Source organism: Muscardinus avellanarius, assembly GCF_963383645.1.
Source record: "Muscardinus avellanarius genome assembly, chromosome: 10".
NCBI classification, from domain to species: domain Eukaryota; kingdom Metazoa; phylum Chordata; class Mammalia; order Rodentia; family Gliridae; genus Muscardinus; species Muscardinus avellanarius.
In genome coordinates this window covers 98,967,499-98,989,148 of record NC_137796.1, presented here as the reverse complement: position 1 = coordinate 98,989,148, position 21,650 = coordinate 98,967,499, and the positions used below count along the sequence as shown (strand labels likewise).

At 50.6% G+C, this 21,650-nt stretch overlaps 1 protein-coding gene across 1 annotated transcript in view; it reads left to right on the top strand.

The window, feature by feature from the left end:
* The window catches only part of XYLT1 (xylosyltransferase 1), a gene marked incomplete at both ends in the record, with an annotated part of 299,012 nt that extends 284,212 nt beyond the window's left edge, over positions 1-14,800 (top strand). The window contains 3 exon segments of the mRNA XM_080702416.1: positions 6,065-6,260; positions 11,014-11,347; positions 14,478-14,800. Coding sequence (XP_080558542.1) covers positions 6,065-6,260; positions 11,014-11,347; positions 14,478-14,800 — 853 coding nt within the window.
* Positions 14,801-21,650: the final 6,850 nt, after the last annotated feature.

Below are 21,650 nucleotides of genomic sequence, written 5' to 3'. Positions count from 1 at the left end.
GCGCTTGGGGTGTGACCTGCCCGCCCCTCCTCCACCCCGCTCTCCCCTCTCTACCTTTGCCCCACAGCATCCCTGCCGCCCTGCCAGCCTGGCCAGGGGTCCAGTCTAAGTTGGCGCCTTTCCCTCATGATGGTTGACGCCTTCTTTAGACTGCACAGGTGATTTCAGAAGGAAACTTAATGTCATCATCACGTTCTACACTGGTGTTTGTCTTAAACGGAAGGTAATCATGAAAAAAATAGGAAACGTTTCTTTGGCATTTTTCATAAGGGAAAATGTCAAACATTTGCAAAACAGGATGGTGGAGCCCCACGTCCCCTGCCCGGCCCTAGCAGTTAAGCAGCTCTGCTTCTGTGGTCGCCTGCGCCTCCTCCAGGGTGAGTTTGATGCAAATCTCAGACACCCTGTCATTTCCACCATAAGGAGTTGAATGTGTCTCTGGGTGATAAGGACTGCTTGTTAACACATGACTATAATGTCATGATCAAGCCTAAAAATGCAATCCAATAAATCGCCAAAAGGCAAAGCTACCATTTAACCTGTCCCTTAGAATCCTCTTACCTACCACCAGCAGGTACCAGTTTATACTTTGGGAAGGAATGTTCTGGAGTATTTGGAAAAGAGGAGGCAGCTGGCCATGGTGCTACATGCCTGTAATCCCCCTACTTGGAGACAGGAGGATCGCCGGTTCTAGACCAGCCTCAGCAACTTAGCGAGACCCTGTTCACAAATACAAAATAATACAAACCTGGGGGTGTAGCTCAGAGGCTAAATGCCCCTGGGTTCAATCTCTCCAGCCCCACAAGAAAAAGAAAAGGAAAGAGAGAGAGAGAGAGAGAGAGAGAGAGAGAGAAAGAGAAAGGAAGGAGATAGGTAGGAAGGCAGTCCAACATAATCCCCATCCTCCCTCTCCCTCATCCAGACAACCCCTTTAACTTTCTTTTTGAAGCATCCTCACCCTCCAGAAGTATTGGCACCACAGATATTCACACACTGCACCAAGAATTCAGCCTTCTGTTTTCCTCCCTGGGCCGCGCCCGTGCTTCTCCCAGCATCCCTCACAATGCTCCCTTTGATGCCACCAGTTCCAGCCAATGGAAATCCCAGCATTTGCTCCATCTAGCCGCGCCTCGGCACCTGCCGGTGATGCGCCGTGACACATAGCAGTCTCGTGAATATCTTTTCTGCAGAGGGCCTTCTGTCCGTCTTTTCCTTTATGATTTCCTTAAGATGAGTCCCTGGAAGTCCTCTAGTCATTCTCCTTCCCTGTGTGCTTCCTTCTCCTCCTGCCCCACTTCCTCCTTTTAATAAAATAGCAAAAATAAATACATATATGCGTAGATAGGTAGATATGTGTGCGTATATATGTCCCTCAGTCTCTTGTAACTGCCTTCCCTGCTATGTCCCTCTCTGCCCCATTCTCTTTTCTCAGAAAGGAAAGAAAGGAAATATTTAGTTACCTAACACTCTGAAAACGCAGACAGGTTTCCGTCCTGGTCCCTCGTGCAAAGCCGGCGGGGTTCTGTCACCTGCGAGCCCCTCCGCTCTCTCAGGCCCCGGCCTTCCCTCTCTGCGGCCTCAGGTAGTTGAAAGGGTGATAGCGTGCGTTAGGGGCCCACGGTGCGACTTTGAGCGCTAGTAAGTTCTCCTCACTAGCGACTGACCTCGGGCCTCCCCCTCAGCTTCCTCATCTGTACAAGGAGAAGAATATCCATCCTCGCGCCCTAGGTACTGCGACGTCTGAAGGAGAACGGGATCAAAGGCGCCCTTGCGTGCTCTGTCGGGTTCTTCTCCTCGCTGCCAGTGGCTCGGGACCGGAAGCTCAGAAGTGTTCCTGGAAATGCTGCTGCCCTGGTCACCATGAGTATCAGGCGCTTGACCTTGGTCTGCGGGGAACCCGCGGTGTGAGAGACAGTGCTGGCTAAGCCGGCCACTCGGTTCCACCTCGCTGGGGTTTTCTCTCCTTGCAGGCCCCTCTCTCCATTTCTGTCTACCTCTGCAGTGCTCAGTCATGCAAGTGCCACCCCGTGGCCCCGGACAGCCTCAATCCCAAACTATCTGGGCTTCAAGTTACTGTGCCTGCAACACGCCCGTTGCGTGCAGCCGCAGTGTGCGCTGGCTCAGGGTCGCAGTGGGCCTCTCCCCCCCAACACACACACCTGCCAAGTTATATTCTGGGGCAGAATCTAGACCTTAGGGCCAGGCCTAAGCCTTGCAAGGCCAGTGTCATCCCCAAACCCTTTCAACCACACACTTCCTACAATGGCTAAGATAAATGCTCGTAGCAGAAATTCCAAAAGACACCCCCAATTTATTTAGGGTTGTTGAAAATTTTCTCCTGGTACTTGCTTCGGAATGAAGCGAGCCATCCCATCGCCTCGGGCCCGGAATCCTTTGGCTTCTCCCTCGTTTTTTATTGTGATGGAACTATTGTGCCTTGCTGTGGGCAAAGCCATGTATTTATGAACAGGAGCCCGCAAATAAATCAGGACAAAGGACCCTTATCCCGGAAGGCAGGAGAGAATGAATAGCTACCCCTGGGGTGTCTGGGGAAACAGTAAGCGAAAACTCCAAGCTGCGTTTTATCTGGGCATTCCGTGCACGTTGTGGATTTCCAGGCGATGGTATAACCTTTCATAAAAATAATACCTATTGATTTTTTTTTCTCATTATAAAATAACGCGTGTTGCTTTGCGGCAATGGCAGATTCAAGCATAAGAGAACAAGAGTATACAGCTTAGTTGTGATGCACCGGCCAGGAGTAAGCAAGCCCGCATCCCATTACAGAGCCTCAGCGTGAACGCCCACAAGGCCAAGCAGGTAGCGTGTGCCAATGAGCACGGCCCCTGCAGGCCAGCTGGCCTTGCCAGCCTTGGGAGGCTGAGACAGGAGGATCGCAGGCTCACGACCAGCCTCAGCAATTTAGTGAGACTCTGAGCAACTTAGCAAGACCCGGTTTTAAAATTAAAAAAAAAAAAAAATAAATAAATAAATAGAATTGAGGGTGTAGCTCAGAGGTAGAAGCCCCTGGGTTTGATCCCCAATACAGAAAAAAAAATCAATAAAAATAAATGCTCTAGGTATAGCTCAGTGGAAGAGCACTTGCCTGGCATGTGCGAGACCCTGGATTCAAGGCCTAATAACCAAAACATTAAAAAATAAAAGAATAAATGCTCTGCTGAGAATAAAAGTAAAGTTACGTGATAGTGATTGAAAGTTCAGTAGCCAAGGAAGGTCTTTCCGAGGTGGTACAGTAAACATAATGTAAAATAGAGCCAGGCTGCCACTTAGAAGAGCAGACAGAATATCCCAGGCAAAGGCCCTGAGGCAGAAATTAGCATGTTCAGTAATTCAAAATAAGGACCCAGTGCTAGAAAGTGGTGGGCTGGGGCCCAGGGGAGCAGTCTAGGCTAGAGAAATAGGCAGGGCTCTGTAGCCCAGGTGAGAGGTTTGAATGTTATTACCAGCATTAACCACACCGCCTGTGGCCTTCAAGGAGGGATGGTGGACATGGCCACTAAGAGAATAGGTTTTGGTGGAGAGAGTAGGAAGAGGATAGGTTAAGACGTCCCGGCACAGCTGCAGGTAAAGAAAGAACGAACGTGGCTCAGACCAGGGTTCGGGTTCTAGGGATGCGTGAGGAGAGTGGAGGGAGGATTCCGGTGGAGATGACAGGATTCCAGCATAGACATCGCGGACTTCATTATGACGTGAGATGGCAATGCACCAGTGAAATTATACTTTAAAAAAAAAAGAATTCCAGACTTTTGGAGCATTTGAGCGTCGCTCATTTTCTTGTCCTTGAGAAACAGTGAATACAATTGACCTCTTCCTCCTAGAAATGCTTTCTTCTTTTGGCCCCTAGAACAGCAAGCCCTCCTGCTCTCTAAGGCCTGCCCACCTCACAGAACAAAGACCTACTGCGTGCTGCTTATAGATTGGCACCATGATGCTGCATAACAAACAGCCCCCCATCGGTGTTTTGAAACAATGTCTTTGCGCACAGCACGAGCTCATGGGTCAGCCGGCCAGGTCAGAGCTGGGCTTACTGCTGCGTGCGGCCAGCTGCGGGGCAGTGCGGGGAGGGCCCTGTTGCTCTTAGCTGGGAATTACCAACTGGTCCTGGACAGCACGGGCTGAGACAACTGTAGTATCTAGGCTCTGAACCAGATGCCTCCTCCTACAGCAGGCTAGCTCAGGAATACTCTCGTGGTGGCCACAGAGTGCAGGAAAGCAAGCGGAAATGTGTGCGGCTTCCCGAGCCCCGGCTCGGGCCCAGCATGATCCCTTCTACCATTTGCTAGGGGCCAAAGCAGATTAGCAAGGTGGGGAAAAAAAGCCTCTGCCCCATTGGTGCAAGGAAACCGCAAAGTCACTGGATACGGAAGACCCCGGGCCTTGGCGCCACCAGCGCAGGTGATCAAAGACTCTTCCGCAACCACGGCTATGTTGTCCACTGCAGCTGTCATGAGCCACAGAATTTTAAATACAGTTCCTCCATCGTACTAGCCACATTTCAAAGGCTCAGGAGTCACGCGTGGCCAGCCACTACTGTATTGGATGGCATAGAAAGATTTCCCACCATCTTAAGAAGTTCTGCTGGATGGCGCTGCATAGGGCCTGGCTCTCCATTCCTGAGGCCACACACACAGCGTGGTAGCATGAGTCACAAGGGCCCAGAGGCCTGTGTCTGTCTGTCTGTCTGTCTCTCTCTCTCTCTCTCTCTCTCTCTCTCTCTCTCTCTCTCTCTCTCCTCTTTTGCAGAGCCCCTAAAGGCATCCCAGTAACTAGGCAGTGATTTCAGGAACTGTGTGTCCACACAGGAAAGTGGCTTCCCTAGCCATTGTAATTGGACATAAAGACTTAAAACTGCAGATGGGAAGCAGAGGGAAGCCTGCGTTTAGCCGAGCGGGGACAGTGCTTTGTGGAATGCCATCATTAAGCAGCCACAAGCACCTCTTGGAGCCGTGCAATTTGCACATTGCAGAAGCAGTGGCTTCTCCTATGAGCTGGGAGGGAGCGCTAGGAGCTCTGCTCCTCCTCGCCCCCCCCCCCCGGCTCTCTGCTCCCTGCTCCTCCCATCTCTGGCATCTCTGCTTAGCTGCCCAGCCCTTGTGGCCAGCGCACCTCCGTGGCTCCAAGACCTGTGTTGTAAAATAGCAAGCTACCCATGTGTGCATGTGTGCATTTGTATGTGTGCCTTAAGTGAGCAGGAATTTGTGAGGAAGAGGTGCAGTGTTGGGAGAGCATACACTGATATCTCTGATAATGTTAGATCATAGGTATAGAGAATCGCTTGGAGGGAGAGGGAGAGAGAGAGAGAAGGGAGATAGTGATAGAGGTGATAGGGATAGAGATAGAGAGATGAGAGAGAGAGAGAGAGAGAGAGAGAGAGAGAGAGAGAGAGAGATTCCAAACAAGTCTTCATTTAGGGTTATTTAGTGCAGCATTATTTAGAAGAGTAAAAAAATTAAAAACCATTTCTTAACCAGCGCTAGAGAATCTGCTCTGTAATAAATGTCTATTACATACAATGAAATACTGTATGACTGAATATCTGTGTACACACAACCTTGCAGACTTTTCAGAGAGGTGAGGATGCTCAGGAAGTCCCATGGAACAAAAGCAGAATATAGCCAGTATACGCATCAGGGTCCCAATGTAGTAATATTTATGCAAATACATGCATAGAAAATGAGGCTGCTGGGAAATGCGTCAGTCGGCAGCCTTCACACACCCATGTCGCTCCCCAAACCCATCACCACAGGACTCAGTAAATCTCTGAATTGACGTTATTTATGGGAAGAGGCATCAAAAGTAGCAATTTTATTTTCGTCATTGTATATCCCCGCAGTCAGCATGTGTCACATTGATAACTCAGCAAAACGTTACTCATAGTCACTGCGACTGCAGCTACTTGAGGAGTGACCTCCCGGCCAATGGCAAGAGCGTGGCCAGAGCGTTATGTGACGTGAGGCGTAAGAGCAGAGCCGGAGGGGGAGAGGAAAGCCCCTCTGCGCCGCCGCCCACCGCAGCCCTGACCCACCAGCTGCTCTGTTCGCAGGTACTACCCAATGGGCCACCCGGCCTCCGTCCACCTCTACTTCCTGGCCGACCGCTTCCAGGGCTTCCTGATCAAGCATCATGCCACCAATCTGGCCGTGAGCAAACTGGAGACCCTGGAGACCTGGGTGATGCCAAAGAAGGTGTTCAAGATCGCGAGCCCCCCCAGCGACCTGGGGAGGCTTCAGTTTGCCGAGGTGAGAGGCCAGGAGCTTTCACACGAGCTCACCCTTTGCAGCCCTTTGGCCGGGTTCTGTGCCCCCATCAGACACGCGTGGTTGGAGATGGAAGAGAAAGGGATTTGTAGGCCTTTCAAGATGACCCTGGATGCTGGAACCATAAACAGGGTATGAGGAGAGGGATAGCCAGGTAGTCGACACCAGAACACAGATCCAACCTGGATGCTTGGTCTGTTTTTTCTAGTATAATCTGTTCTTCTCTTACCTGTACATCCTAGCCAGTGGCTCCCCCCAAACTTGTGTTAAGTAACAGGAGCAGTAGCAAAGCAGTTTCCTAATGGCATAGTACAGTTAGTACCATTTTACAGAGTAGGGAATTGGGGCTTATGGAAAGCCCAAGATTATCTGGATCATAGCTAGGAAGAGGGAGAGCTCAAAATTCAACACAGTTGTCTTGGGCCACAAATCCCCTGCTTAATTGTGTTAGTGTTACCCCAACTCCTAGCATAGGGGCGAGCTCAAAGTCAGCATCAGGACCAGGCTTTGACTACAGGAGAGGATGTGTAGGGAGGGAGGGAGGTGGATGGGTGGGTGGATGGATGGATGGATGAATGGATGAGTGGATGAATAGATGGATGAGTGGATGAATGGGTGGATGGATGGATGGGTTGATGGATGGATAAGTGGATGGATGGATAGATGGATGATAGATAGATAGATAAATGGGTAGATGAGTATATGGATGGATGGATGGATGGATGGATGGATGGATGGACGGACGTACAGGTGAATGAAGGCATGGATCCACATAATGCAGTTTCCATCTCCACACTACAGCATCAACTTTTAGTTATTTTTTTCCTAGCATGGGAGGTGGATTTATCCAGCATCACCTTGTAACAGCAGCCCCGTCTCCAGGCCCAGAAAGCCCCATGCGGTCTGGCCTTTCTCCCCCGGTCTTGCCCGATACTGCTCTCCTCCCCGCTCATGCCCGTGTCTCTGTCCATCATGCCGTACTTGTTCCTGCCTTAGCCCGCCATGTGCTGACCACCCACCTAGAATGCTCCCCCGGGTTGTCACGTAGCTAGTCTCCTCCTCAGCCACTCTGGTCTAAGTCACAGCTTCAGAGAGACTTTCCCTGGGTGCCCACTTATGCTGCAATAGCTGCATTATGCCCCTGATGCTCCCCCATTGAATGATTTCTTTCTCAGTATTTACCACCTGAAGGTATCTTGCTGATTTATCTGATCATTTATTGATTGTCCGCAAGGGAGCTGGAGCTGCATACCTTACTCACTGCGGTGTCCCCAGCACATGCCGTTTGTGGAAGAGTGCGCCTCATTTGTAGATGCTGAAGGTGATTTTTGAATGAACGAATGAATGCCTGTGGGTATTGATCCTGGAAGAAAGAGAAAGTAGAAGCCGACTTGGGGAACGTTCCTGCCTTCCATGTACCAGTAAACAACTAAAGAGGCAGCTCATCTCAAGGAGTTTGGCTGTCGGGTTTCCAGTGAAGAGTCTGAGTTGAGAACATGCAGGAGCCAGAGGGCCCGGGAGTATGTGGGGAGGGTGGTCTCACCTGCTTCTGTTTCCCTGGCTGGACCTTCTCCAGCTCCCTATGGCCCTGCCTTGCTGACATCCCCCGCCGACTGGGTGCCCATGTCAAGCAGGCATGGGGAAGAGTTTCTTGTTAAGCCAACATTTTCTATTAGGGCTCCAAATAGCCTGGCTGGTCTGAGCTGCCATGGCTGCTGCTCCATAAATAACTGGTGTCAGGGGACAATTAAATGCTGTCCCAGTTGGATTCTGTGCGGGGGGGCCCAAGCAGCCCATGGAAGACATTAATGTCCCATTAAAGAGATGGACGCCTGATGCCCGGCGCACCCTGTTTATCTGCCTGTGGTTGGGCGGCTGGGTACCTGGAGGAGTGACAAATGGTGTTGGCCGCCCCGTGGCCAGTGCCTGGGGAGGACTCCTCCTACGGGTCCAGTAGCCTTGGTAAGGGAACCTCTGCCGTCACTGGCCAGGGACACAGGAAGCCTGACTCTTGGGTTTGGATTTTTGTTTTCTAGTCTTACTTATTTTTCAGTGTAGGTATAAACTTAAACAAGAAGGCAGGACGGTCTGCAGGGTGACTTCATGTAATGGCAGCGCCCCCACCCCCAGTGCCAGCACTGTCCTGGGGCCTTGCGTGGTGCCTGGCTAGCCGCAGGTAGCTGATGTCACTTGGCAGCTTAGAGAGATTTCTACGGCCCATGAGCATCCCATGCCACTGGCTTGGAGAAGAGGTGCTCATCCTCTCTGCAGGCCAAAACCCAGCGGCCTCAGTGTGCTAGATTCAGGAAGGACAGTGGTAAAGCAGACAGATGCACCGAGGCTGCTGCTGCTGGTACTGTTGTCATAGAGTGCGGTGTAGAGGGGCCGCTGTGAGCGAGCCAATGAACAAACAGAAGCACTCCAGCAAATGACAATCATTACCCTAAAAAAAAAAAAAAATAAAACTTCTTTCAGGGGATTGCTAAGGACTCGGGAGGTCAACGGAGACTACCTCTGTCAGGAGCTATCATTCTGCCAGGTTTTTTGAAAGAGATAAACTTAGAGCTGCTAAGGAGCCATCCACAGGGAAACCTGGGACATTCTGAGCAGAGAGAAAAGCATGTGCAAAGGCCCTGAGGCCTTGGGAAGAAGCCTGGAGTCTTTGAGGAGCAGCTAGCTTGGTGTGTCCAGGGCACAGTGAACAAGAGGGGAAATGGTAGGAACTCAGATCTCAAAGGGGACAGGGGTCTTGCAGGCCCCAGAAAGACCTTCAGATGAAATGGTCTTTTAAGTGAGAGAGTAAGCCTTGAGGGGTTTGGAAGCTGGGGAGCGGAATGTTAGGTTTGAACTCGAGCACATATTTATTTTTTTAATTGTTTTAATTTATTTATTTTTTATTTTTAAATTTTTTTGGTGGTACTGGGGGTGAAAACCAGAGGCTTTCTACCTCCGAGCTATACTCTCAGCCCTATTTTATATTTTATTTGGAAACAGGGTCTCACTAAGGTGCTGAGAGCCTCACTAAGTAGCTGAGGCTGGCTTTGAACCTGCGCGATCCTCCTGTCTCTCCCTCCCAAGCATGGGGATTACAAGCGTGCGCCACCACAACCGGCTATCATAGACTCATTCTATGTATTATTCTGTGTGTGTGTGTGTGTGTGTGTGTGTGTGTGTGCATGTCACTGATGATTGAACTCAAGGGGCATTCTACCTCTGAACTACACCCCTGAGCCTATTTTATTTATTTATTTTTTTTGAAACAAGTTCTCGCTCAGCTTCCAAGGGCCTCACTAAGTTGCTGAGGCTGGACCTGAACCTGCGATCTTCCTGTCTCAGTCTCCCAAGCACGGGGATTACAAGCGTGCGCCACCACGCCCGGCTCAAGCACATATTTAAATTTGATTCTTCCATAGTGAATGGCAGTAGACTTCCACACCAGAGCCCAGCAGATCCCCAAAGGCAGCTCTCAGGGTAGGGCTTAGCAGGAGGGGCAACAGAAGGGCCATTCTAGATCTGGCATCAGGGAAGGTACCAGAGGTGAAGAGCCGACTGTGTTGATGTGGGAGAAGAGAATGGTGGGGCGGCGAGACCCTGGGGAAGGAACCAGCCTGCGAGGTGTGGGTGGAGGAGGCCTCGTAGCCACAGCAAGAGCCAGCTCAAAGCCAAAGGGCCAGCTCAAAGCCGAGCTCACCAGGAAGTCGTGGAGTGCTAAGCAGAGAGGCCGTGAGGCTGCTGCCTGGTTTCTGAGTGGGGAATAACTTGCAGGAGGTAAAAGCAGAAGGAAGCCACAAGCGAGATCCCTGCGGGTCAACACCGCACAGCCCCGCAGCTGGCTGTTGGACGGGACAGACTGTATGACTTCTCTGTTTCTGGAATCTGGCTAAGAATACTCCCAGGAAGCATGAACTAGTGGCATCGGTCCCTGACACTGGGCTCTGTTGCTATTTCAGCAAAGCTGGCCCTTCCTCGGAGCCACACTGGGACGCCTTCGATGGTAGCAGCGCTAAGTGTCCCGGCTTTTCTCCCCAGCTTCTGATAAGATGGCTCAAAGCCAGAGGCCCATCTTTTTCTCTCTTCTTTGTGTGTGTGTGTGTGTGTGTGTGTGTGTGTGTGTGTGTGTGTGTTTCTGAGGATTGAACCCAGAAACGTTCTACCTCTGATCTGTACCCCCAGCACTATTACATATTTTTGTTTGGAAACAGAATTTCTCTAAGTTGCAGAGGTCCTCACTAAGATTCTGAGGCTGGCCTCAAAGCCCCCGCAGTCCTCCTATCTCAGCCTCCCCAGTACGGAATTGAGGAATGTTCCACGATGCCCAACAAGAGATCCAGTCTTATTCAGAATAAGTGCGCTAAATGAAGTCATTAATTTGGAAAACCAAGGACCAAAGCGGAAGACAGCAAAGTGGCAGGGCATGCCTTTCCTGCCAGAGGGCATCATCCATTCATTCGTACATGCAGGCATGCATTCAGAGTTTCCAAAGCACATGCCATGTACAGAGCACAGGGGGTGCCCAGTGGTTTAGGGAAAGGACCACAGGCCTGTGACCCCCCGCCCCGGGGCAGGGCCCAAATGCCAGGTCTTCTGCCTACCAGCTGTGCAACCTGGAGGAGGTGGCCTCATTGGAGCCTCAGCCACCCCACGTCTGAAACCCACCACGCAGGACCCTGGGCCTTCCTGGGACCCAGCCCTCGAGTTCAGACCCAGTGGCTTCAGGATCTCCTCTCTGTTGCAGGTCGGCACCGACTGGGATGCCAAGGAGCGGCTGTTCCGCAACTTTGGGGGGCTCCTGGGGCCCATGGATGAGCCGGTGGGAATGCAGAAGTGGGGGAAGGGCCCCAACGTGACGGTGACTGTCATCTGGGTGGATCCCGTCAACGTAATCGCAGCCACCTATGACATCCTGATCGAGTCCACGGCTGAATTCACCCATTACAAGCCCCCGCTGAACCTGCCCCTGAGGCCCGGCGTCTGGACAGTGAAAATCCTCCACCACTGGATGCCAGTTGCAGAGACCAAATTCCTCGTCGCACCTCTGACCTTCTCAAACAGGCAGCCCATCAGGCCAGGTGAGTGTCGGTGCACAGGGACCTCGTGGGTCCTTTGTGTGGGTGACGGTGCGCCCTGGGCCATGCGGTCACCTTGCTGAGCATGACCCCTGCTCCCTGTAGCTCTTGCAGTCATTTTCCCTGGAGAACCATCTCCTTTCCACCTACACTCGGAAGTGATGAGATGATGTCAGCCGTCTGTGCATCAGAGACCTATTTATTAGATTCCCTCCTGCTGGACTTCCAGAGGGCCTGATCGTATTTGAGACAAGAGGGAAATAAGTCCAGGCAGGTACTGGGTTTCAGCAAGTCTCAATGACTGCTTGGAAAATAGTCATTAACACAGAAACTCTATCCCTCAAAAATATCAGACCCTAAGTAAACAGAAAAACCACCCATGAATGGAAGATACTTGCTTTTAAAAAGCGCCGTTATTCAGAATATATAAATAAATAAATCAGAGATTGGCAAACATAGACCCCACCTGCCAAACACAATGTTTTTTTTTTTTTTTTGTCAATAAAGTTTTATCAGAATATAGCCAGACGTATTCAGTACACGGTGTTCGTTCCAGCCTCGGAGCTAGAAAGGCGGAACTGAAATTCTCAAGTGCCCCGGATCCCGTGCACGCCCGCAGCATCCCTCAGGGCTCTCATAGCCGGCCATGGTAGAGAGGCAACATCCTTGTTGCTTCAGATTTGCTGGTAGGTCAGCACAAAGAGCGATCCTGAGCCCACCCACCCCAGGAGAGCAGCCGGGCCATGCGCTGGGTCCTGAGTTTTCCAGTGGTTTCTCCCAGAGTCTCCAGGAAGGCAAAGTTCTTCCCACCCGGGCCTGGGGTAACCCAGGTTTCATGTTGCCCATGGGGAGCAGCCCCCTGTCGTCGGTAATTGTATTTGCTAACGGTGTTCCAATGACAGGGGACACGGAGGTAGAAGCAAAGCAATTTGTAAAATGATTCATCACAAGTAATTCGCTATTGAAGCGTCCCTGGTAATCTCAAGAAATCTGATGAGGTGGAATTGAGGAAAATTTAATTACAGAGGCGAGCATCATGCACTGATACTGTAATAGCATTTCCCATGTTAACCTCATTTTTCACAAGGGTTTTTTTTTTTTTTGCATCAACCACGATGTTTGGTCCCCAGCGCTTTGTGAACGACTCCTTTTCGTTCCGTCCTGCCTTTTATCAGGCTGAGCGCCCTCTTCCCCAAACCCTGCCTTGTTGCAGAGTAGACGCGTGGAGAGACTCCGGTGGAGAGAAGTCAGTGGAAGGCAGTGAGGACAGAGGCTCTGCCCTCCCAAACCTTCTGCTCCCTCATCTTTTAAGCCTGTTTTATACACATTCCTTCCCTCTCTGTTTACAAAGCATATGAACTAGTTGAGCTTCTTGCTGGCCCTGTGGGTCTAATTGGTCCTGGATAAGTATCCCCACTCAACAGATCGGCAAAGCGAGTCTTTGAAAGACTGGCTTCCGGATGAAAACACTGAGCCCGAGCCGTTGCTTTAGCAACGCAGAGCACCGTGAAGAGAAGCATCACTCTGGATCGGCCTGTGTTTAACCAGAGCATCCTCCATTTTCTTGTCTATAAAGTGGGGATGATGTGTATGTAGTCTCGTGCGTAAAAGGATTATGCGCTAACAAAACTAGCAATCATAATCCTAGCTAAACTTTTAGGCAGGATACGTGAAGCACCACTCTGAGCATGTTGTCTGAGCCATTTCATTCCTCACGAATGAAGTCATGCGGGAGATCCTGGTGCCCACCCCATTTTTTACATGAGGAAACTGGGGCACGAGGAGTCGGAACCAGGAGTCACACACAGGTCTGTGGGTCACGGGGATTCAGGACACACTCTGCTACTCAGGCCCTCTATGAAGTGCTGCACAGAGCCGCTGGCAGATAGAAGGTGCTTAGTGAGGAGATCCATTATGAAAAACACACACGCGCGCACACGCACGCACGCACGCACGCACGCACTTCATCCTTCCCAGAGAGCTTCGCAGTCTGTGTTTTGGATTGGGTTGTCACGCCTGTGTGATTTGGGGAAGGTGCTTAACTAGATTCTACATTGACCCCTGCCTGGAGTCCCTTCCCCGGGATCCTAATGTGTCTCCCTCCTCCACATGGGCCGGCCCTCAGCCCAGATGTCACCCCTCCCCGGAAAGGCCTCCTCCCGCCACCACACCATGCAGATGAACACCTTGTCACCCTCCGACCCTGGGGTCTGCAAACTTTTTCCAAAAAGGGCTAGCTGGGTAGTAAATACTTCTACTTGATCAGGAAAAATAGTCTCTGTCTCAACGACTCACCTCTGTTCGATGGTACAGAAGGCACCATAGACAATATGTAAGCAAGTGGGCATGGCTGTGTTCCAATAAAACTTTATTTAAAAATCACATGGTAGGCAGGATTGGCTCGGGGGCCATAGCTGGCTAACCCTTTGCTCTTACTCAGTACCCAGATTGTTGTCTTCATGGCAGTGACCCCTCTCTGAAATGGCCTTCTTTATCCCTTTGTTTACTTTTTATCGTTGTCAGTCTGCCCACGGAGACCATGACCCCTCTGGATGTCTTTTTAACAATTTCTCTGATTCTTTTTACCACCTAGAATGGAACCTGGCACTTACAGTTAATAGGTATCTAATATATCTGCAGCCGATAAGTAAATCAACAAATGCCCTGCAGATGATGATAGTAAGTGTGTACTGGGTGAATGTTTTGCACAAAGTAGATGCTTAAAAATATGGACTGAGGCCAGGCATGATGGTGCACACCTGTAATCCCAGGACTTGAGAGGCTGAGATAGGAGGATCCTGGGCTTGAGGACAGCCTCAGCAATATAGTGAGTCTTTTTCAAATCAAAAAACTACAAAATAAAAAGGGCTGGGAGTATAGCTCAGGGGTACAATGTCCCTGGGTTCAATCTTTAATATACCAAAAAAATAAGTGACCGTCTAGACAATTGAAGATGCCGCATGGATGCATGTTGAACAGTACAAGAACTGCAGGCCCAGTTTCTTCACCTATAAAATGGGACCACTAAACACACCTCCCCTGAGACCATCGCGTGAGTTCAGTGGCTGACATCAGCCTCCTCCCTGGACCGAGGGGCTCTTTTAATGGAATTCTCATTCCCTCCAACCCACAGAGGAGGCGCTGAAGCTGCACAACGGGCCGGCCCGCAGTGCCTACATGGAGCAGAGCTTCCAGAGCCTCAACCCCGTCCTCAGCCTGCCCATCAGCCCCGCCCAGGTGGAGCAGGCTCGGAGGAACGCAGCCTCCACGGGCGCTGCACTGGAGGGCTGGCTGGACTCGCTGGTGGGCGGGATGTGGACCGCCATGGACATCTGCACCACGGGCCCCACGGCCTGCCCGGTCATGCAGACCTGCAGTCAGACGGCCTGGAGCTCCTTCAGCCCCGACCCCAAGTCAGAGCTGGGAGCCGTCAAGCCCGACGGCCGGCTAAGGTAGCACTGGCCACGCACGGGCCACGGCGACATCTCAACTGGAAAGCAGCCCACAGGGCCGATGGGCAGAACCCTGGCCTCCTGCCCTAGGGGCGCCTTTTGTGTGAGGGGCTCCCCTGGCCATCAGACGGAGGAGGCCGAGGGTTGGGAGGCCAGAGCGGGGCCAGCCTGTGTTTCCACGCAGCCTCTGGGGATGAGGATGGCTCGGTCCCAGCAGCAGGCTGGTCTCACCTTTTCTGGTGGATCTTCAAGTCCCCCGGGGTCCTGTCCCCTTGCCATACCCGCCCCTCACAAGTGATTTTCAGACTTTTGTTTTGAGCAGCAGAACTTTGTTTATGGAGCATAGCGATAGTGGAAGTCCAGGTGCAGATGAATTCCAGGCCACGCTGGTCAGCACTAGGGAGTATGAGGTTCCCTCTGAGAGCTCGGCACCCCTAGGTCCAATTGTCCGGGACATCTAAGATCCCTCTTGCAAACCCAAGGGCCCTGCAAAACCCAGTTTGATGAGCACTGCCCGGACCAAGCATATTTCCCCTCCTCCCTCCTGCTTATAGTTCTTTGGCTGGGAATCCTGTGCCAGCCCTAAAGTAGCAGGCCACCAAAGGTCACAATCTTGGGCCTTTCCCAGGGAGGTAGCAGCTCGGGAGGACTTGGCATCTCCCCCAAATATCTCGGGCTGAGCTGTTTTCCTTCATAGCTGCAAGAGCGTGAGAGCCTTGGAGGTGACGTGGCCAGGGTCTATCCAGCAGCGTGATGGCCAGCTGTCCAGGGGTCCAGGCCAGCCCCATCAAAGTGGCTGTACGTGGTAGCTGGGAGACCGAAGCCATGGCCTCTTTGGTCCTTGAAAATGGGAACATTCGGGGCCATGACCATGAAACTTACAAGGGCTTTGTGGGACCAAACTGAGCTGGACGTTACAGCAGTCCTGTCACCGCCAGAGTCCTTCCAATCTGAGGCCAGGCTCCCGAAACCTTTGCAGACCTCAGGCTCGGTGCTGCTGGGAGTGACCCACCTGCGTAGACCGAGGAAAAGCATTTCAGTTTTGAATTCCACGCCCGTATCTCCGGATGTGCCAAGCAGGCCCACCCGGACGTCTACTTAAGAATAGGAAGGTTGTGTTTCAAACATGGGAAAGTTGTTTAAATTTTTTTTAAAAAACAGTATTATTCAAATAGCTTGAGTTACAAGAAACCTGAAGGGTTTCCTTGCCATGTGGCTTCTAGTGGAGGGCCACCCCACCCCTAACCTGGGGAGTCCCCCAGAGGCCCCTTCCTCCTCAAGCCCATCTGCCCTGAATGACAGCGTTCCCTGAGAAAGGCCAGGCCTGTCCTTCCTGCGGAGAGCCAGTGACCAGGTGACAGTACTGTGGTTGGCCTGGACCACCCATCCCTGTGTCCTCCTCCTACCCCCCAGCAAGGTGAGATGTCCTGTTGGCAGTGGGGCAGTGGGGGACATAGAGAAGGGACGCTAGGTATTTATTATTTATACGTTTTAGTCAATGACTAATTAGTAGGTGCTGGTTTTGCAGCTCGTCAATTATGTTATCTTACTAACTGAACCTGCCTTTGTTCACAAAAAGTCCCCTTCCTCTCCTGGCCCACCCCTTGTCTGTCTGTCTCAGTTTCCTCAGTTTCTTCTCTCTCTCTCTCTCTCTCTCTCTCTCTCTCTCTCTCTCTCTCTCTCTCCTGTGTCTGCCTACACCCTTGTCCTCACAGTAAAGCCAGGGGTGTTGGACACCACTAAAAAGCCTCACCCGATGTGGTTTGATGTCCACCGGGGACACAGAGCAGGACCACAGGAGTCTGGCTTTTCCTTATGCAGGGGCTTCATCCCATCTGTCCCTCCAAATCCAAGAGCATTGAAATCCCTGAGCCACCCCTGCCTCGGGCACAGGATGAGACAGACGTACAGGTGCACAGGCTTCAGAGATCTCAGGCCAGGCCTGCTCGCTCCCCGAGGACTCTCATGGCCGCTCCAACCGTGGCCTAGGTGTGGTGATTGCAGAGGGAAATGAGTTCCTTCCCGGGGAGATCCTAGGTGGCCCTGAGACCTCTGATTGGCTTTCTCAGAAAGCCCGTGAGATCTCAGAACAGTTTTGCAAACTCTGTGAGAACCACGAGTCCAGGGTCATATTCTCTGTTTGCCCCAGTGTCTGCCTCTGGTCAGGGTTCCTGGGGGGTGGAGTCGCCCTTCACCCTTTTTACTGGGCCCTCACGCTCAACAGTGGCTTTAGGGACACACTGGCAGGTCCCTGGATGCAGCATACAGCAGGCGCTGTAAACCAAGACAAGACCCCTCCTGCCTCAATGACCTTTCTGATGTTTTTCCATCCTGGAGTAAGTGACACCTGGCCGGGCCAGCTCGCTCCAGGAGCACCTCTCCAGCAAGGCCTCTCTCCCTGCTCCCCGCAACTGATTCCGGGTACAAGAAGTCCCATGAGTTGCCGCTCGGTATCCTGTTTTGGGGCCAGAGACTAGTTTTACAGACATTACATATGATTTTTAAAGAAGGAAAATTTCAAGCCAAGCCCAGCACGATTTGAGAAAAGCAGATGTTTGCCAGGACCCAGAGCATGGGCTCCTAATTTGGCTTTATTCGTTGCTGCCTGACAATGATTTATTTGTGAGAGGCCATTTTGCCAGGCAGCCCTGAGCCCTGAGGGTTTCAGAAGCCTGGGGCCATGGTCCTGGGAACCCCATTTTCATCTCAGAGGTAAGAAGCTATGACTTAGCCACAGGCAAGGTCCTTGGTGGACTCTGGAGACTTGGGGGCCAGCTTGTGGAGAGAAGGTAGCATCTGTAGACTGCAGCCCTCTGGGTGATGGCCCGCCCACCCTGTGACACCGAGGCAGAAATAAAGCACAGAAGGCAGCCGGCCTTCTCAAATCCTACTTCACAGGTGTGTCCCCAAGGATGGACAGGCAACTCCCAGGGTCTCCTTGTTTTAAGTTCATACCTTCATCCCTTTGGGAAAAGCCTTTCTGGTGGGGTCAGAGTCCTCCCAGCTTTATTTCTCATTGTTGATTTAACTTCTAAAATCTTAATGGAGTTTAGAGAGAATGACCAAGACCACACACCTTGCACCCGAGAGGGTGAGATTACAGCTACTGGACACAGGCTTCTTAGTAGACATAGGCTTCCTTCCGGTTTCCAGTTTGCAGAGAGATAGAAAGAGGACATTGTCTGCAACCTTGACTTTTCCACCAAGAAGGTGCAGAGTGGAGAGGAGCAGTGGCCGCCAGGTGTGGGGCCTGAGCAAAGCTGTTTTTTGCCACCAAGTTCATTAAAAGGACAGGCACACGTCCCCGGCAGCTTTCAGAACGGGGGATACACTGGAATCTGCTGACATCAGGCTCAGCTTTGAACATGCCAAAGAGGCTTGGCAGATCAAGGGCACACTCTGTGGAGGGCTCAGAGGTGTTTAATGAGATCTAGGACAAGGATAGAGATGAGAAAAACCACTGGTGTAAGACAAAAGGGAGTGGTGAGGACTGTGGTTCTCCTGGCATGCATGTGGACCCTCCAGAATGACAGGTCCAGCCGGTCACTGCGTGCAGGAATATAAGCTCCATGCTGTAGAATGTTCCAATTTGGAAAGGGATGCCAGAAATCCAGACTTATATAGAAAAATAATTTTTTAATGTAGTCTTTTTTTTAATAGCATATGCTCAAGAAAAAAAAAATATCCACATTCCTGCTTTTGTACCTCCAGCAAACTCTGCTCTCTGGAGGGTGGTTTGAAATAGGGTGAGGCCATGTCCTGTGAACAGCTGGCATTGGGAACGGCAAAATGAATTGCTCATATTGATTCTAAAGGGAAGGGGACCCCCGGCTAGTCATTCTTCGCCCAAGTCGACCATCCACAGAGGAGGGCTGCTTGGGTTGGCTCATCTGGCCCCAAGACAGTTTGTTCTGAAGGAAGAAGAAGGGCACTGTGGAGGGGTCTGGACTGTGTTCCCCTTGGCAGGCAGAGGTCCTCACCCACCTGGGTCTGCACCTTCCAGGATTCCATCAAACCCGGCAAAAATGGCAGGGACATGGCCCAGGAGAAGAGGGTCGTACGGGCGACAGCCTGCCTCTCTCCACATCCTAAGTCCTGGCAGCCATTTTTCCACTTCTGAAAGCTTCTCCAGAAGCCACACAGAGCTATGCTTGTTCATGGATGTCCTCTTCGCTTCCCCTCAGCTACCCTCCTTTGCCCATGGGTCACCCAAAGGTGCTACCTCATTGTATCTGCCAAGAAGTTTACCTGGGGGAGTGGAGGTGTCCCAGCCTGCTGCAGCTGAGTGTACGATCTATGCAAATCCTATCATCTATCTATCTGTCATCTATCTACCTATCTATCTCTAGATTTAACCATCATCTCTCTTCTCTACCTTAGAAGTATTTTTTTAATCTTACAAAAAAGATACTGTATAGGACCCCTCTTAAGACTGAGGAGGGCTTTGATGGGCCACCTGCGCCTGCCCCTTCCATCTTGGGCTCAGTTCCTGCCAAGCCCATGTGGGGAGAAAGTGGCCTCTCTTCTCTCTCCACGTGGCTGGGGATCCTCGGGCTGCCTCTGTCTGCAGACACCACCAGGAAGCAGTTCTGCACCTCGTCACCCCCATTCCTAACGCCCTCCCTTCCTTTCTGTATTTCTTCCTCCAGCTAGCTTTTCCCTTCCATCTTCCCCTGTCTCCCCACCCCGCCCCCCCAAAAAAAAAGCCTTAGGTTTCTCCCTTTTGAAATGTGGCCTTAAAATTATTTTGGGAAAGCTGACCATCTTCTCCCTCTGATTTCCGCCCCCGTCAACAGAAGAAGGAGCATCTTAGAGCTTTCATGGCGGCCTCCTGTGCTGGTCGTCAAGCTGTCGTTCATAGATGCGATGCAAAGTACTCACACACGTCACCTTTAGGGAAAACGCTTTGCTGATTTTCCTATGGGTGAGCTGGAGGCTTGGGTGCTCATCTCTACCTTAGCCAACTCCCAGAGCACTCTCCAAGCAATCGCTACTGCCCGGGCCGGCTTCATTGCCTACCGGCTGGGGCTTACATGGCTTTCCAAGCCTCCCCTTCCCCCCGGGTCGGGGTGACCTGATGCACCTTCATTCAAGGGTAAATCAGGAGAGCATCTCTATCTCTTCGTCCTCCCTGCCTGGAAAGTGATAACACTAAATATTCCCAGCAGAGGGGTCGTGTTCTCAAAGGGATCTTCCCCTCTCTACCTTCTGACTCCATCCTTAATTCTTCCGTCATTAGCACAGATGGAGGCCAAAGACAACCCCAGGGTTTTCATAGGAAATTCACTGGAATAAAGCGCAGTTGTCTCTGTAGCCTTTAATTTTTCCCTTGTCTTTTTTTTTTAACCGGATTAAGTTGTCAAAATATCATTTATTCGGGTATTTGTTTTAGAGGCCTCATGATAAGTTATTACTGTCTCCCTTGTTGTTTTCAAAAAACATGTGGTGATATAGTTTTTAAAAGTAACTATTTTGTTATAGATCATAATATGCATAAAACTGTACAGAAAAAAATATTTTGTAATGTATTGATTTTTTTAAAAAAAGAGAGAATCTGTAAATAAAGTTTTAAAAAGGAAGCGAGAATTCACATGGCACACACTGAAAGATGTAGATATTTTGCTATTTATTTAAAGGGATATTTTAAGAGAGATTGAGCTATCTGAAATTGACCGCTAATCAAAGTTCTAATCATCTGAATGCTGTTCCTCAAGGTAGAATGTGGTTCTCAGAAATGATTACATCACCCATTTTTGCACCTTTTCCGTCTTTTTGTTTAGCAGAAAATCAACAACAACAAAATTGTGCCTTAGCTGTATTTTTTTGTCTAGAGGAGTTTGTTTCTGTCTGACAAAGCAAAATTTTTTGCAGAAAACAGTGGATGTATTAAATACTGTATCGTACCAAAAACACTGCAGGTGTATATAAATGCTCTCTGTCATACGGTGTTTTCAGATGCAGAATTTTAAAATAAAAAAAATACTGTCTTTATGGAACTGTGTGGTGTGCCTTCTTTGGGATTTTATGGTACAGATTCACACTCATAATCTCTTCCATCATCAGCACGTGAAAGCCAAGAAATTTATTATCTCAGCTGGGATAATCTGGCAAGGAGACATCAACTGCATGGATGTTGAGACCACACACATAACTGGGCCTTTCCGTGTAGAACCGCTTCATCACAGAGGCCACTGTTACCTCTCCCCATGGGTTATCATAGCTCCCTCATAGGAAGAATGGATGCATTCCTCTAGTTAGGGCAGAAGCATATATTTTAAGCCCTTATTTGTAAGGGATACGAAAGAGGGCCCACCTTCTAACTGAGCTATCTCTCTTCTGCTGTGATCCAATAGTCTGACCACATGAAACCTGGAGAAAGGGAGATGTGCTCACAGTTTTGGAGATTTCAGGGTTCCGTTCATGTCAGGCCAGGTCTGTGGAGCTCAGGGTATGGCAGCAGGAAGCACAGAGAGGAAGAGAGCAAGGTTCCTGCCTTCACGTCATGGAGGCTGAAAGCAAGAGAGAGAACAGGGGGAAGAAGAACCTCATGCAAACCCAAGGCCATACCCTCAGAGGCCCCTCTTTAGCAACCAAGCCCCACTTCTAACATTGCCATCTTGCTTTCATGATGGGGGGCATTTTAAATCCAAAGTATCACAAAAGGCCACTTTTATCACTCTTTTTTTTTTTTTTTTGCATATGTGCTGGCATTGGAACCTAGGGGTATTAGATCTCTGAGCTATACCCCCAGCCCTTTATTATTATTATTTTTTAATTTTGAAACAGGGTCTTGCTAAGTTGCCGAGGGTTTTGTTAAGTTGCTGCAGCTAGCCTCGAACCTGTGATCCACCTGC